Raw genomic sequence first — 13,084 nt, forward strand, 5'->3', positions numbered from 1 at the left:
CTGGCTCATCGAGCATGCGGTAAACATTGTTTCCTTCTAAATTAAGACCAGCACTTGAAGGATTAAAGAATGTCATTGTGGGGTCCAAAGTTATAGTTACTCGTTGAACCCCAAGGCAAACCAGGATCTAGGACTGCAAACAGTGATCATTTAGAATTTAGGAGAGCCTCTGGGCAGTGCCCTTTCCAGGCCTTTCCTATCTCTCAGGAGGAGTCTGGTTGGCCCTCCCTCTCTGGGGTTGTCTGACGCTTGGCTGTCACCCTTGCCTTCTGGGGTGACTGGCATCAGTGTGACTCAGTCGGCCAGCCCGTCAGGCCACTTGCTTCTGCTGGAGCTTGTCCTGGGCATGGCTGGCGCTGGCCTCCCGCTGCAACCCGTGGCCCAGCACGCAGAGCTCTGGGGGCGGTGCACCCCTGCTGCCGCCCTTCGGATCTGGGGCACAGGGACTGTTCCATGGCTCTGTGTCCTTGGGGCTCTCCTCACTGCTGCTGCAGAGAGAAAGCACAGGTGCCCATCAAACCCTCCTCGTTCCTTCTGGCCCCGCCCCATCTCCATTCTTTCTCTCTCAAGCCCTCCCGTCTGTGTCACCCACAGACCTGGTGGACTCTTGGTGCCAGGCCTCTGCCTTTCCATATCAGCTTTGCCTGCTGGTGCTGTCTTTGTGGGTGTCCGCTGTGGCTGGGCACCGTGAGAGCCAAGCTCCTGGCATTTCAGAGGACAGGCTGAGTCCTGTTCTCTCTTGGGATGCCCAGATCCTGCTTCTGTGAACAAAGCAGCTCCCTCAGGAACTCGGGAGCCAGGCCTTTATTTTGTTTTTGTTTGAAAAGCACTTCTTATTTAATAAAGAGCTAGGCTTAGCTAGTTGAATCAAAAATAACACCAACAATAACAGCAAAGAAACCCCTGCTTTGTTCAGCTGCCACCCTTTTCCTGAATGGAATAAAATGAAAACTGCTTGGCCCAGACCTGGCATTTGGCTAGAATAGAGCTTCCCAGCTGCTGAGTGCCACAGTGAGAGGGGCTCTGAACAGAGAGGGACACCCAATGCGCTCTGGGAGCACAGAATGGAGGGTGGTCACAAGCACGGAGCAAGCCTAGGCCAGATGGGGGACCAGCTCGGAAAGCCACACTGGCTACGGGCAGCCAGGCTAGCCTCACAAAGACCGCGTGGAGGGTAGAGTCGGCTGTCTGGGTTCGAGTCCTGGCCCTTCCACTTACTAGCTGTGTGACCTATAGCATGTTGATTAATCTCTCTGATTCTCAGTTTCCTGCTTTGTGAAAGGGAGATAGTCATAATACCCATCTCATAGGACGCTCAAAGTTATCCATATTGGACGACGCATGGAAAACTCTCCGCACACTAACCAGCATATGATAGGTGCTCACTAAATTGTCGGCTGTCACTGGTGCTGTTTTGTAGTAGGACTAGGAAGTCGCACCTGCAAGGGACCTGAGGGACCACCCTGTCATGTGACAGGTGGGCACCTGAGGCTCGGAGCCTCTCCATCAGTCACCTGAGGACCAGGACTGGCCCCAGCTCCCCACATGCACAGACCAGAAGCCCTTCTCTCTGCCTGTGACGGCACCTTCTTGACTGTATTATGAGTTTGCTCAGCTCTGCGTGCTTAGGCTTACGTGGGACGTCCAGCCAATGGAGGACAAGTTTGAGTTTGGATCCTAACAAGATCAGGGTGGCAGGAATGATGGGGGGAGGTGGGGTGGGCACTGACACTGGCCGTCGTACGTGATTTTCAGGCAGTGAGGAACCCACCCTGTTCCTTAGAGCCAGTCTCATCTGTGTCAGCCTCTGGCCCCATCATAAGTCCCTGCAGGACCCAGTGATTTGTGGGCCACAGCTCCCACCTTATTTTTTCTTCTCCCTGTGCCCCTTGTGAGCAGGGGGAGGCATGACCCTTTGCTGCTCCCAGACTGGAGCAGCTGGCAGGAATGGGAGGGGCAGGCCCAGCGGACAGGCTGTGGCATGCAGTGTTAGTGGAGGCTGACACCGAGCTGTGACGCAGGATTTGGTTCTTGAACTGTGTCTTCCCCACCCCCAACCAGGTCTCACGTATGCATGAGGCTCAGGCCGGGAGGTCGACTGTTTTGGTTGCCATATGGCCGTGGTTCCACCTGTTCCCAGACCTGCTGGGGAGCCAGGCTGCCCAGGTCTCCAGGAAACGGGGTCAGGGGACGGCAGAGAGACCCTGACTGGCCGGTCCAGTCCTGGCGAAGATTAAAAGCACCGCATTTAGCGGAGCAAGTCTGGGCACGCTGAGACCTGGATAGAGACAGGTGCCTTCACCTGGCGATTCAACACGTAAATAACCGTTGAAGATCAGTAAGAGAGCTTCCTGGGGAAGCCTCCAAGGACGGCGCCCAATCCCCGGGCCCCAAGATGGGGAAGATATCAACACCATCAGTTTTCCTAAAAAAGGGGCACGGGATGACCCGCAGGGGATCAACACCAGACACAGGCCAGCGCATCCTGCAAGCCTGCCTCGGCGGCGAGATACGATGGGCAGGGCTGTCCCTGCAAGTCCCTGCTTGGGGAAACAGCCTGTAGCAGTTTCTGGCTCTCGGGCACTGGCTTGTCTTGTTGCATGATCTTGGGGGAATCATGCTCAGCTCCCTGGCCCTGTTTCCCAGACGCAGGAGGGCAGAAGAAAAGGCTTGTCATCTCCAGAGCCGCAAAAGCCCTCCTCTTACAGCTGGTGCACTTCTGCTCCCAGACGCCAGTTTTACAGGGCTGAGTGGGGAGTGGGGTGTGTGACTGGGCAGTAAGCATTTTCTCATCACGTTCGTCACGTGTTCACAGTTTCACAGTCTGGAACAGCTTAGAGGTGTGGTCTGACCAGGAGATAGGGAAATGGCTGTGAGTCATTCTGTGACCTTCCACATGACCTTGGGAAGGCTCCCCTTTATGAATCCTCCTCCCTCTTTCAAGGCACAATTACTCCCCACCCCACCTCATCTCTCTGAATATTGAGATTCAGGACATAAAACAACATTTAAGGCCACCCTATTCCGAGGAGAAACCTGAGAGAATGGCAGTATTTTCTCCTTGAACAATTTTATGTTGCTTTATTATTGCTCCTGCTGTCTTAAAATGTTAGTGTTTTTAATTAATGCCATTTTATTGTCCTTGTTCTCTCAAGCTCTTCTCCTGAAGGGCACAGTTTTAGAAATCTAATAACTGAATAAGTGGCTAGCGTGAGGAATAATGCAATAACATTTACAGAGGTTCTCAGATGAAAGGCACTGTGCTGTAGGAAGCTCATTTTAGATTTAAGAAAAGAACAACGTTACATTAAGATTCTTGCAAAAATAATCAACATTTCATTTCTTTCAAGTGGCTGGGGAAGTTTCTATAACTATAATCGTGTACAACTTTCCCAAGGTAATATCTTTTTTTTTTTTTTTTTTTTTTTTTGCGGTACGCGGGCCTCTCACTGCTGTGGCCCCTCCCGTTGCGGAGCACAGGCTCCGGACGCGCAGGCCCAGAGCCACGGCTCACGGGCCCAGCTGCTCCGCGGCACGTGGGATCTTCCCGGAGCGGGGCACGAACCCGCGTCCCCTGCATCGGCAGGCGGACTCTCAACCGCTGCGCCACCAGGGAAGCCCCCCCAAGGTAATATCTTTATTTAAAATTGGCTGCCGAGTACTTTGTGAAGAACTACCATTTATGCCAGGACAGACTGTGAGGTCTGTCACACATATCACTCTGGCAGAAATTAACTTCTGATTTACACAACTGTGGGCAATGCAAAGCTAGCAAAGGACTGCTGTGGGTTGAGCTTTGTCTGATATGATATCAAGACACATTGATAAGAGTTCCTCTTTAATCGACCTCAGACTTACATTTTTCTCCCCGTGCCACAATTTGGGAAAAGATGTGTGTCCCCGTAAACTCTGTAAAACAATCACACCACCATTCGAGCCCTTTCAACTCCCAGGCAATGGCTATCCTTTGAGTCATGACCCCTTGTAGCTGCATGCCCAGACCTGTCTGCAGGGCTGGGCCAAGGACATGCAAGTCAGTTGCCCCTCATGAGAAAGGCACTCTTAAAACTCAGCCGGCCCAGGGCAGGCATGGCAGCCCTTCCACCTGGGTTCTGGTACTCACTGCTCATGGAGATTCTTGTTCCTGCTCTACACTCCTCTGAAAGGGGAGATGGAGATGAGGCTGGATTGGAGGAGAAGTGGGGGCAGGTCCTCAGGAGTATGGAGAAGCCAGACTTTTATATTCAATACCTCCAGGACCCGCTGTTTGTTAAGGTGTGTCCCCTGGGTGCCTCCCAGATCCTTTCGGGGGCGGGGGGCAGGGGGCAGGGGGGTTGTATCCACGTGGTCAAAACTATTTTCATAATAATACTAAGATGTTATGTGCCTTTTTCACTTATTCTTTCAGGAATGTAGAGTGGAGTTTTCCAGACTACATGATGTGTGATATCACAACAGATTGACTGTGGACAAAGGTCTGAGAATCCAACTGTCTTTCTGTGAAGCTCACACCCTAAAGTGGTTTGTAAAACTATAAGACAGTGCCACTCCTTTCGCTCAATTTTGTTGTTGTTGTGGAAAATATAGTTACTTTTCATTAGGATATAGTTTATGTTAACATAGAATGGGGTCGTTTTTGTTTTTTCAATTAATAAATATTTTAAACGTCTCTCAGTTTTAATTTGTAATGCAGTAAAAAGCGATAGATGCAACGCACATATGTGAAGGCTCCTTGGGGGTCTCGATTTTGAAGAGCTTAAAGAAGTCCTGGGGCCAAAAACTTTGAGCACCTCCCACTAAGATGCTGGTCAATTGCCTAAACCAGGAAAGACAGGAATCAGGCTCCTGGCTCCAGACAGGTGACAATGACTCAACTTTGGGGGTCAAGTCACTTAACCTCAGTTTCCCCAAGTGTAAAATAAAGGGCACATGTGGTTGCACCAACCTGATTGTTTTAAACGTTTTTTTTTTTTTTAATTTTTAAATTCTTTTTTAAACTTTATCTTTAATACAGCAGAGCCCCTTGCAATTAAATCTTTCTCAGGAACCTGAAGTGTGTAACAGATGAAAGATGGTTGCTTAAGCACGGGGGACTGGGAGACAGGACATTCCTAGACCCCTCTCCCAGCTGCTCTTCTCTGGGAGCACAGTTTGAAAACTACTGACCCAGATGAGCCTGAGGGCACATCAGCTCTATCCCAATAACTGCAGGGCTGTGGCCCGAGGACTCTCCTTACCTGCTCTGGCCAAGCTGGGATTCACAAGCGTTGCTGGTGGTGCCCGGGACAGGCAGGTGAAGGCGGATGCCCGGCCGGCAGTCAGAAGCTGTCCTTCTGATGAAAGGCTGAGGGTTGAGGGCACACAGAGCTGTCCCTCGCTGTGAGTCCGCCCTCAGTTGTGGCCCTGAGCTGTTCCTCCAGCATCCTGTCGGGGTCCCACAAGGACCCCCAGCTTCAGGTGGCAGCGATGGTGGGGTGAGTTGGGGTACTGTTGAGAATGGTGACTTAGCTTCAAACAGAGAGGAGGTGGCTGGACAGAAAATGGAACATGTGTTCCCAGATGCTTTGGCCGTGGCTGCCCGACTGTCTTCAGAATCTCTTGTTTCCTTGGGCCCCTGACTGGGAGACGCTGGGGGAGATGGGGAGGGGCCGGAGGCAGGGGAACTGGCTTCTGTGCACTGGGCAGGGGGGCTGGAGACCTTGTGCTGAGCGGGTGGGCTTGCCGAGGGAGGGGTGGACAGTTTGTGCTGGGGGGGAGGGGAAGCTCGTTTCCTCACTGTTGGGGGGCTTAGCGCCCTGGGGCTCACTGGAGGGCTGGGCGGTGGGCTAGGGGACCTGTGCACACAGGGCACACTTGGCTGGGCAGGTCTGTGAGTGGAGGGCAGGCCTGAGTGCCTCTTGTCCACTCTGGGCGTCCAGTGTGCCCTTGAGGGAGAGGCCTTCCTGACCAGCGCGGGGCTTCTATCTTGGTTCTGCCTTGGGGCATCGGGAGAATGTGGCCCTCGCATTGGCCTGGCCAGGCTGGGTTCCGAGGTCCTGTTCTGCCCGGACGTGTGGCTGGAGTGGTGCCAGCGGATGACCTTCCGGGGATGCTTGGAGACGCCTGTGGCGCTGTCTGCTCGTGCCTGACTCCGAGCCCTGCTGTCCTGCACCTCTGGGTTTCCGCTGGCTGCTGGTGGGTGGCTGAGGTCCAAGGCGAGCTTTCTGGGATCGCCGCCGCTCTTGTTGCCCCTTGGTTCTGCGCTGCGGGCCCTGGCGAGGGTGGCCGTGCTCTTGCTGGGCAGCAGGTCAGAGGGGCTCATGGCGGCTCTTAGCTTTGGGGAAGCCCACGTTCTCCGGGCGGGGCCAGCCCCTCCCAGCCCTGGCACGTGGGTCCCTTCAAGGGAGCTCTCTGCTAGATTGCTGCTTTCTGGGGGCTCCAGGGAAGTGAATGACTTGTCCATCAGGATTTCCAGAGGTGGTGGAGGGAGATGCTCTGGGTTCTCCTCTGTTTCACAGTTGAGGTCCTCACTCTTGGATGCTTCTGCTGTGAGCAGAGGGGGAAAGGTGGGAGCAAAGGGCCTCCAGGCTGGGCCCATCCTGAGAGATTCTCCACCTGCTGCTGGAGAAATCCGAGGCTTTGGATACAAAGGGGCAAGTCCCCTGTAAATGGGGAATCTGGGAGGCATGGTGGGGACCCCCCACTTCCTGGGGCAGGGGCTCGGCCCAGAGTCCTTGGAATCCCCCAGTGTCCTTAGACCCTCGGTGGGACTGAAAGCTTCAATGAGTTTCTTGACCGATGTTCTGGTGGGACAGTTCTTGCTGTTCCGGTCCTGGGCCCTGGGAGCCTCACTGGCCCTCTCACCTGATGGGATGACATTTGGAAGCCCCTCAGCTTTTCCCTGCCAGGGCTGTTCTCCCTCAGGGCGGGGACAGCATTTCTGCAAGGTGCTCTGACTTGGCAAAATGCTGAAGCTCTTGGTGAGGGATGCCTTCAGCTTGCTGATGGTGCTGCTTGGGGTGACCTTGCAGTAGTGGTCGGGCCTCAGCGCTGTTGCCCTGGGTTGCAGAACCTGCTTCTGGCTGTGCCCCTGCTGTCGGGTGCCCTGGGTGCAAAGAGCCTCCAGCCTCTGGCTGAGGTCTCTCTGGACCCTCCGCAGCTCCTGGAGGGTGGGGTCCTCCACGTGGCTCTTCAGACACCCCTCCGATTGGGACCTCCTCTGCCTTGAGGGGGCCTTTCTGCTGTCGCTGGCCGTGTTCGGTCTTGGGGGCACCATGGTTCTCTCCTCTTCCTCAATCCATTCCTGGTGCACAGAGGGCACGGGGACAAACTTGATCCTTTCACTGATTGCTTCCTTCATCTTCAGAATCATTTCCTGGTCCTGGGGGCTCCTAAGCCTCCGCGGGTGTGGCTGAAATGGGCTTTTGGCACCGGCAGGTGAAGACCGAGGCCTTGCATGGGAAGCGTTTTCCTGCCACGCACGTGGACTCAGGCAACTCTCTCTGTCTTCCTCCTCCTCCGGGCTGCTGTCCTCACCTTCACTGAGGGGCGGAGTGTCCATCAACCTGGAGCCTTTAGGAAAGTGTGCTTCCCTGGAGATCCTGATCCCAGGGGAATCACACGGAGCGCTTTGGCCCAGCCCCCAAGGCCTGGAGGCAGTATTTTCTGGGCTTGCGCTGGAGGGCCAGGGGCTCCCTGATCCACCCTGCACTGCTGGCTGAACCTTTGCTGTAAGAGGCCTTGAGAGCGGGCAGTCCTGGGGTCTGGCTGAACCCATCCAGAATGGACTTTGCTGCCAGGTATGTCTTGACAGCCTGGCCTCCACTGTGGGTGAAATCTCTGGCCTCCGTTCTGCAGGCTCCAGCACGAAGTCCCAGCTGGCTTGCTTGCCTAGCTTGTCTGCCAGCTGCACAGACTCATTGTCAGCACCAATGCCACTGTCCTCAGAGCACAAGGGTAGACCCTGCACTTCGGGGTCACTGTGGCCACTCGCCAAGCTCTCCAGGTGCCCCAGAACCCTTAGGAGGCGTTCATCCGCGCCCCTCTTCTTGCTCAGCTTGTTGCCCAGGTGGCCCGCGGCGCCGTGGAAGTAGCGGCCGGAGCCTTCCAGGAGGCTGTCAGAGAGCGAGGCCACCGTGCCGCTGAGCGACTGCAGCTTGCTAACTGTGTACTGCAGAAGCTGCTGCAAGAGATCTGGCTGCTCCTGGGGCTCTCTTTTCTTCAAAGGCCAAGCCAGATCCTCCTTAACTTCCTGGAGGAGCTCTTCTCCATCCTTGGAGATTTCCCCCAAGAGCTGGTTGACCTCATCAAAACACAGCAACAGGAAGCCGACCATGGGCTGCAGCAGCTCCTGGGTCTGTGTCGCGCAATGGGTGATGCTCAGAGCTGCTTCGTATTTGGAGAGGCAGGCGTGCAGATAGGTGTAAGCACGCTGGTGGGCCTTCACCAGGGGCTCAGGGAAGTCTACTTTGTCTTCAGACTCGTGGGCAGGAAGGATGGTTTGGCAGTAATGGCCCTGTTTGCTCGACCTGTGACATTTTGGCCTCTTTTCCCATTTGGAAGTCTCCTGGGTATTACTTTCTTCACTCTCTTCCCCAGAAAAGGCCGCCCCTTGTGATCCATGGGAACTCTGTCTCTTGAATGGAATGTCTGTAGTCACGTAGCTTTGTGATTTGTTCAGCTGGGATGGGGAGGTTTTGGTTTCTGGGATCAGTCCTTCCATATCTTTCCTTTTGCCTGAAGTGGGATCTCTGGTGAGCTGACAAAGACTTTCAGCCATGGATTGGATCCACCTGGGACTTTGCTGCTCTCCTGCTGGCCTCTGTGCCTGGGACGAGCCCCCTCCAGAGTCATAGCAGGTGGAGTGTTGAACCAGCAAAGGGATGGAGCATCTTTCACTGGCCCCCTGACACCCTGGCAGAATTGCTTTGGGCTTTTTAAAAAACTGGATGCCACTCTTAGCAACGCTGTTAACAATATCACTGTGGGAAGGTGTACATCCCATGATGTCAGCCTGTAGTCATCTCCCATCTGCAACCCTCACAATTTTCAGAGAAATTGTATTCAAAGCAGGAACAAAAGGCAGTCTTACTAGTCCATCCAGGCAATTTCCAAGCCAGAATCCTTTGAAGTCCAAGGTGCAATGTCCTAAACTTGGAACCGGCTTTCTTTACTTCCTTGGCCCCATCGTGTAGAGGTAGTGATGCTGCCGCCGTTCTGGTGTTGTTCTAAGTTTTGAACCCTCTGCTGCTGGTGAGCAACAGGGCAGTTCTAGAGGACTTCAGTCCCGTGGATTACGGGACTGCATTTTGCTCATGTCCTGACAGATGTGCATGGCAAGTGGAACTTTAAGCCTATTAGGTGAAATCATGCCCTAACCAGTCAGCACTCACAGCGTGTTCTAATATAGAACTCAGCATTTACTATCTTGGGAAGCGGATTATTTTTGCACGTGCTTATGCTTTTAATTCTGTTCCGATGCCTGCCATATGAAACCTAGGGAGATGAGCCATAATTGCAAAAGGCTCTGGAAGAGACACATTTGTGGAGGGGAAGTGAGGGCCCACCATTTATGAATCCTGGCAGAGAAGTGACCTTCACAGTTTAATAAGGGCAAACTATCCGAGTGTGCTCCAACCTGCTGCCGTCCAGAAGACCCCAAAACTGCACAGTAGCTGGGAATTGAGGTGATACATTGTTGTTTGTGTGGCCTATAAAAATACTACGAATTTCTAGTGCTGGAGGACATCTCTAAATAAGACAGGGAATAAAGAAGGCTTTCCTCTACACTAGAAAAGGGAGGTAGATCGCAGGGAGCCTTGGAGGGGAAAGCAGGAAAAACTCTCCATCATCTAAAGCTCAAGGCCGTTCCCTGTGCACTATAGGGGCTCGGGGAGACAATGCTCTCACAGGAAAAGTCTTTTTTTTTTTTTCGGTACGCGGGCCTCTCACTGTTGGGGCCTCTCCCATTGCGGAGCACAGGCTCCGGACGCGCAGGCTCAGCGGCCATGGCTCACGGGCCCAGCCGCTCCGCGGCATGTGGGATCCTCCACAGACCAGAGCACGAACCCGTGTCCCCTGCATCGGCAGGCGGATTCTCAACCACTGTGCCACCAGGGAAGCCCGAGGAAAAGGCTTTTTATTAAACCTTCCTCATAGGAAAATAGGCTAAACCTGGGCAGTGGAGAGCCATTAGGAGTAGAACTTAAGGGAAAAGTGTATCTCCCTTTTCAAGCCCAGCTTCTACTCAGTCTGAGCCTGGTGTTCTTGTCCATGGCTAAGGTAGCAGCTGCCCGTTTAAAACCTCCTTTAAAACTTTCTTTGCTGTCAGTAAAGTCTAGAGCAGGTGTTTGAAGTTGGGAGACTTGAGTTTAAATACTGAGTTCTTCTCCTTTTAGTTGGGGGAATTTCCACAAGTGATTTAACTTCCCTGGGGCAGAACTCATCTTTGAAATGGGGATAGTGATATCTACTTCGTGGAGCTGTTGGGGGGATTAAGTCAATTGTCAGCCAATGCTAGCTAAGTGCTTGGCAGGTGCTTGGTAAGAGGTAGGTACTCAAGAAAAAAAAAAAAAAAGGAATTCCTTATTCCTTTCCCCCTGGCATCTAAGTCACTTATAATAAAAGTCATGAGAAAATTCATTAGTTTGTCCAGGACCAAGCCCCAGTCCTTTCCTGAATTGTCTGGAAATAACTGCCTACTGATGGCTTAGAGCCCCAGATCGGGTTTCTGCCATTCTACGTCTGTGCAGATGGCTCTCTGCTTGGCACACTGATGCCTCAGGACTTTTCTAAGGCCTCATTGTGTCATTTCTCTGTTCTTAAACACACAATAATCCCCACCAACTGCAGGAGGAAGAGAGGCTTTGATTTAACCATATCATATTTTTGGTTATTTAGCTCGTTGACCATGTTTAATTTTCTTAATAGAAAAAAGATTGCATCGAGCATCTCCTGAAGTTGCTGAGAATGGAGTTATGTTCTGGCTTTACAGTTTTCATTTTCTCTCACTGAGCCCCATACAACCAACGAAAATAACACTGTGGGTTTTAAGACTTAGGGAACCCTCTTCTGCCAGGAGCAAGCTGCAGACTGGCTACCAGCCTGTGTGCAGAGCCTGGGGTCTATCACAGTCCTGTGCCCCAGAGTGCTTAATTAATCAAGCTCTCCGATCTGTTTATTTGAAGCAGGACTCATGGAAAACACAAAGCTGACTCAGTGCCTGGGGGCGAACTGTGTTAGGCATCAAAAAGTTGTTTCATTTGTTACAGCCTGGGCTGGCCCAGTAAACAAGCCCGCCACGTGGGAAGATTCTTCTCTCTTCCATTTAACACAGTGGAAAGCTCATCTGAAGGGTTCTTTATGTAAGTTCTTCTCCTCTTGGGATTTGGGCCCCTGCTTGAATCATCTTTGTGAAAACTTTTGATCTAAGTGACTAAAATTATTTCCAAACCAATAACCAAAATAAAAGTATTTGCCCAGAGGATCAGCTGTCAGATAGCTCTGTGCCTTATAGACTGGTTTTCTTGACTATTCCAAAAATTTAGGAAGCTCTTTATTCACTGCCTCTCATTTTTCATTGACTCGCTTTTGTTTTTCTTTCTTTTCAAACTGGTGTTGCTTCAAATTAAAAAACAAAGAAGCATTACTTTCAGTAGGAATGTAAAAGTGACCAACTACTTTGGAAAACTGTTTAACAGTTAAACAATCAATTCTACTCCTAAGGATTTACCCAAGACTATTGAATGCCTAGGTCCACAAAACGGACTGGTACAAGAATATTCATATTAGCTTTATTCATAATAGCCTCAAGTTGGAAACAATCCAAACGTTTGTCAATAGGGAAATAAATAAATTTGGCAGTGGAATACTTCCTAGCAATAAAAGGAACAAACTATTGAAATACGTAACAACATAAACTTAAAAGTTATTATGCTGAGTGAAAGAAACCAGACATGAAAGAGTATATACGGAATAATTCCATTTATAGGAAGTTCAAGAATATACAAAACTAATCTATAGTTACAGAACTCAGAGAAGTAGCTACCTCTGGTAAAAGTTATTAACTGGATATGGGCATGAGGGAATTTCTTAGACTAATGGAAATGTTCTATATCTTGACCTGGGTAGTGGTTACACGGGTATATGCATAGGTAAAAATTCCTTGGGTGTACACTTAAGTTTTGCATTTTATGTGTGTTAAAACACACACACACACACACACACACACACACACACACGCCCCTAACTAAAATGCAATATTGTATACTTTATTTTGTGCCTAAGAGAGACCCAGCTATAATATTCTTGGTCTTGGAAAAGGGTCCCTGTATTAGTTGTCTATTGTTGCATAACAAATAACCCCCAAATTTAGCAGCTTAAAACAGCAAACATTATCTCATTATGAAACGTTATGTTTCTGTGGGTCAGGAATGTGGGAGCAGCTCCCTGGATTGTCCTGACTAAGGGTCTCTCATGAGGTTGCAGTCAAGGCATCAGCCCGATTTGCAGTTATTGGAAGGGTAGACTGGCACTGGTTGATTTGCTTCCAAGGTAGCTTGTTCACATAAGGGTTGACAGAAGGTCTCAGTTCCTTGCTGGATGTTTGCAGGAGGCCTCAGGGCCTCATCATGGGGACCTCTCCATAGGGCTATTTGAGTGTCTTACAGCATGGCAGCTGGCTTCCCCCAGAGTGAAAAGTCCAAGAGAGAGCAAGGAGGAGGCCACTCTGTCCTAATTTCAGAAGCCAAAAACACCTTTACTTGCTTCACATTCTATTCTTTAGAAGTCAATCAAGGGACTTCCCTGGCGGTCCAGTGGTTAAGACTCTGAGCTTCCACTGCAGGGGGTGCGGGTTCAATCCCTGGTGGGGCAACTAAGATCGTGCATGTCGTGTGGTGCAGCCAAAAAAAAAGTCAATCAATAAGTACAGTTCACACTCAAGGAGGGAAAAACTAGGCTCCACATTCAAAAGGTCGCTAAATTCTTTTTTAAGATCTGGACATATTATAGGTCAAACCATGACATCCAAAACATAACTATGTACAGTAAACCTTTGTTTACTAAGGACTCGTCATTGCCCTTCAACATGTCAAATAAGTTCCAC

At 51.1% G+C, this 13,084-nt stretch overlaps 1 protein-coding gene across 1 annotated transcript; it reads right to left on the reverse strand.

The window, feature by feature from the left end:
- Positions 1–310: 310 nt before the first annotated feature.
- PCARE (photoreceptor cilium actin regulator) lies at positions 311–8,983 on the reverse strand. Its single transcript, XM_007102496.2, has 2 exons — positions 5,238–8,983; positions 311–488 (listed from the first exon to the last, which is right to left on the reverse strand). Exons 1-2 carry the CDS (start codon positions 8,981–8,983, stop codon positions 311–313), a joined length of 3,924 nt encoding a protein of 1,307 aa, XP_007102558.2.
- Positions 8,984–13,084: the final 4,101 nt, after the last annotated feature.

This window comes from Physeter macrocephalus, chromosome 12, assembly GCF_002837175.3.
Source record: "Physeter macrocephalus isolate SW-GA chromosome 12, ASM283717v5, whole genome shotgun sequence".
Taxonomy (NCBI): domain Eukaryota; kingdom Metazoa; phylum Chordata; class Mammalia; order Artiodactyla; family Physeteridae; genus Physeter; species Physeter macrocephalus.

Coding starts and splice junctions, on each gene's coding strand:
- PCARE (XM_007102496.2), bottom strand. CDS start 8,983: ATGGGATGTACACCTTCCCACAGTGATATTGTTAACAGCGTTGCTAAG. Junction 489..5,237: donor TCCCAGCTTGGCCAGAGCAG/GTAAGGAGAGTC, acceptor TTCTCTCTGCAG/CAGCAGTGAGGAGAGCCCCA.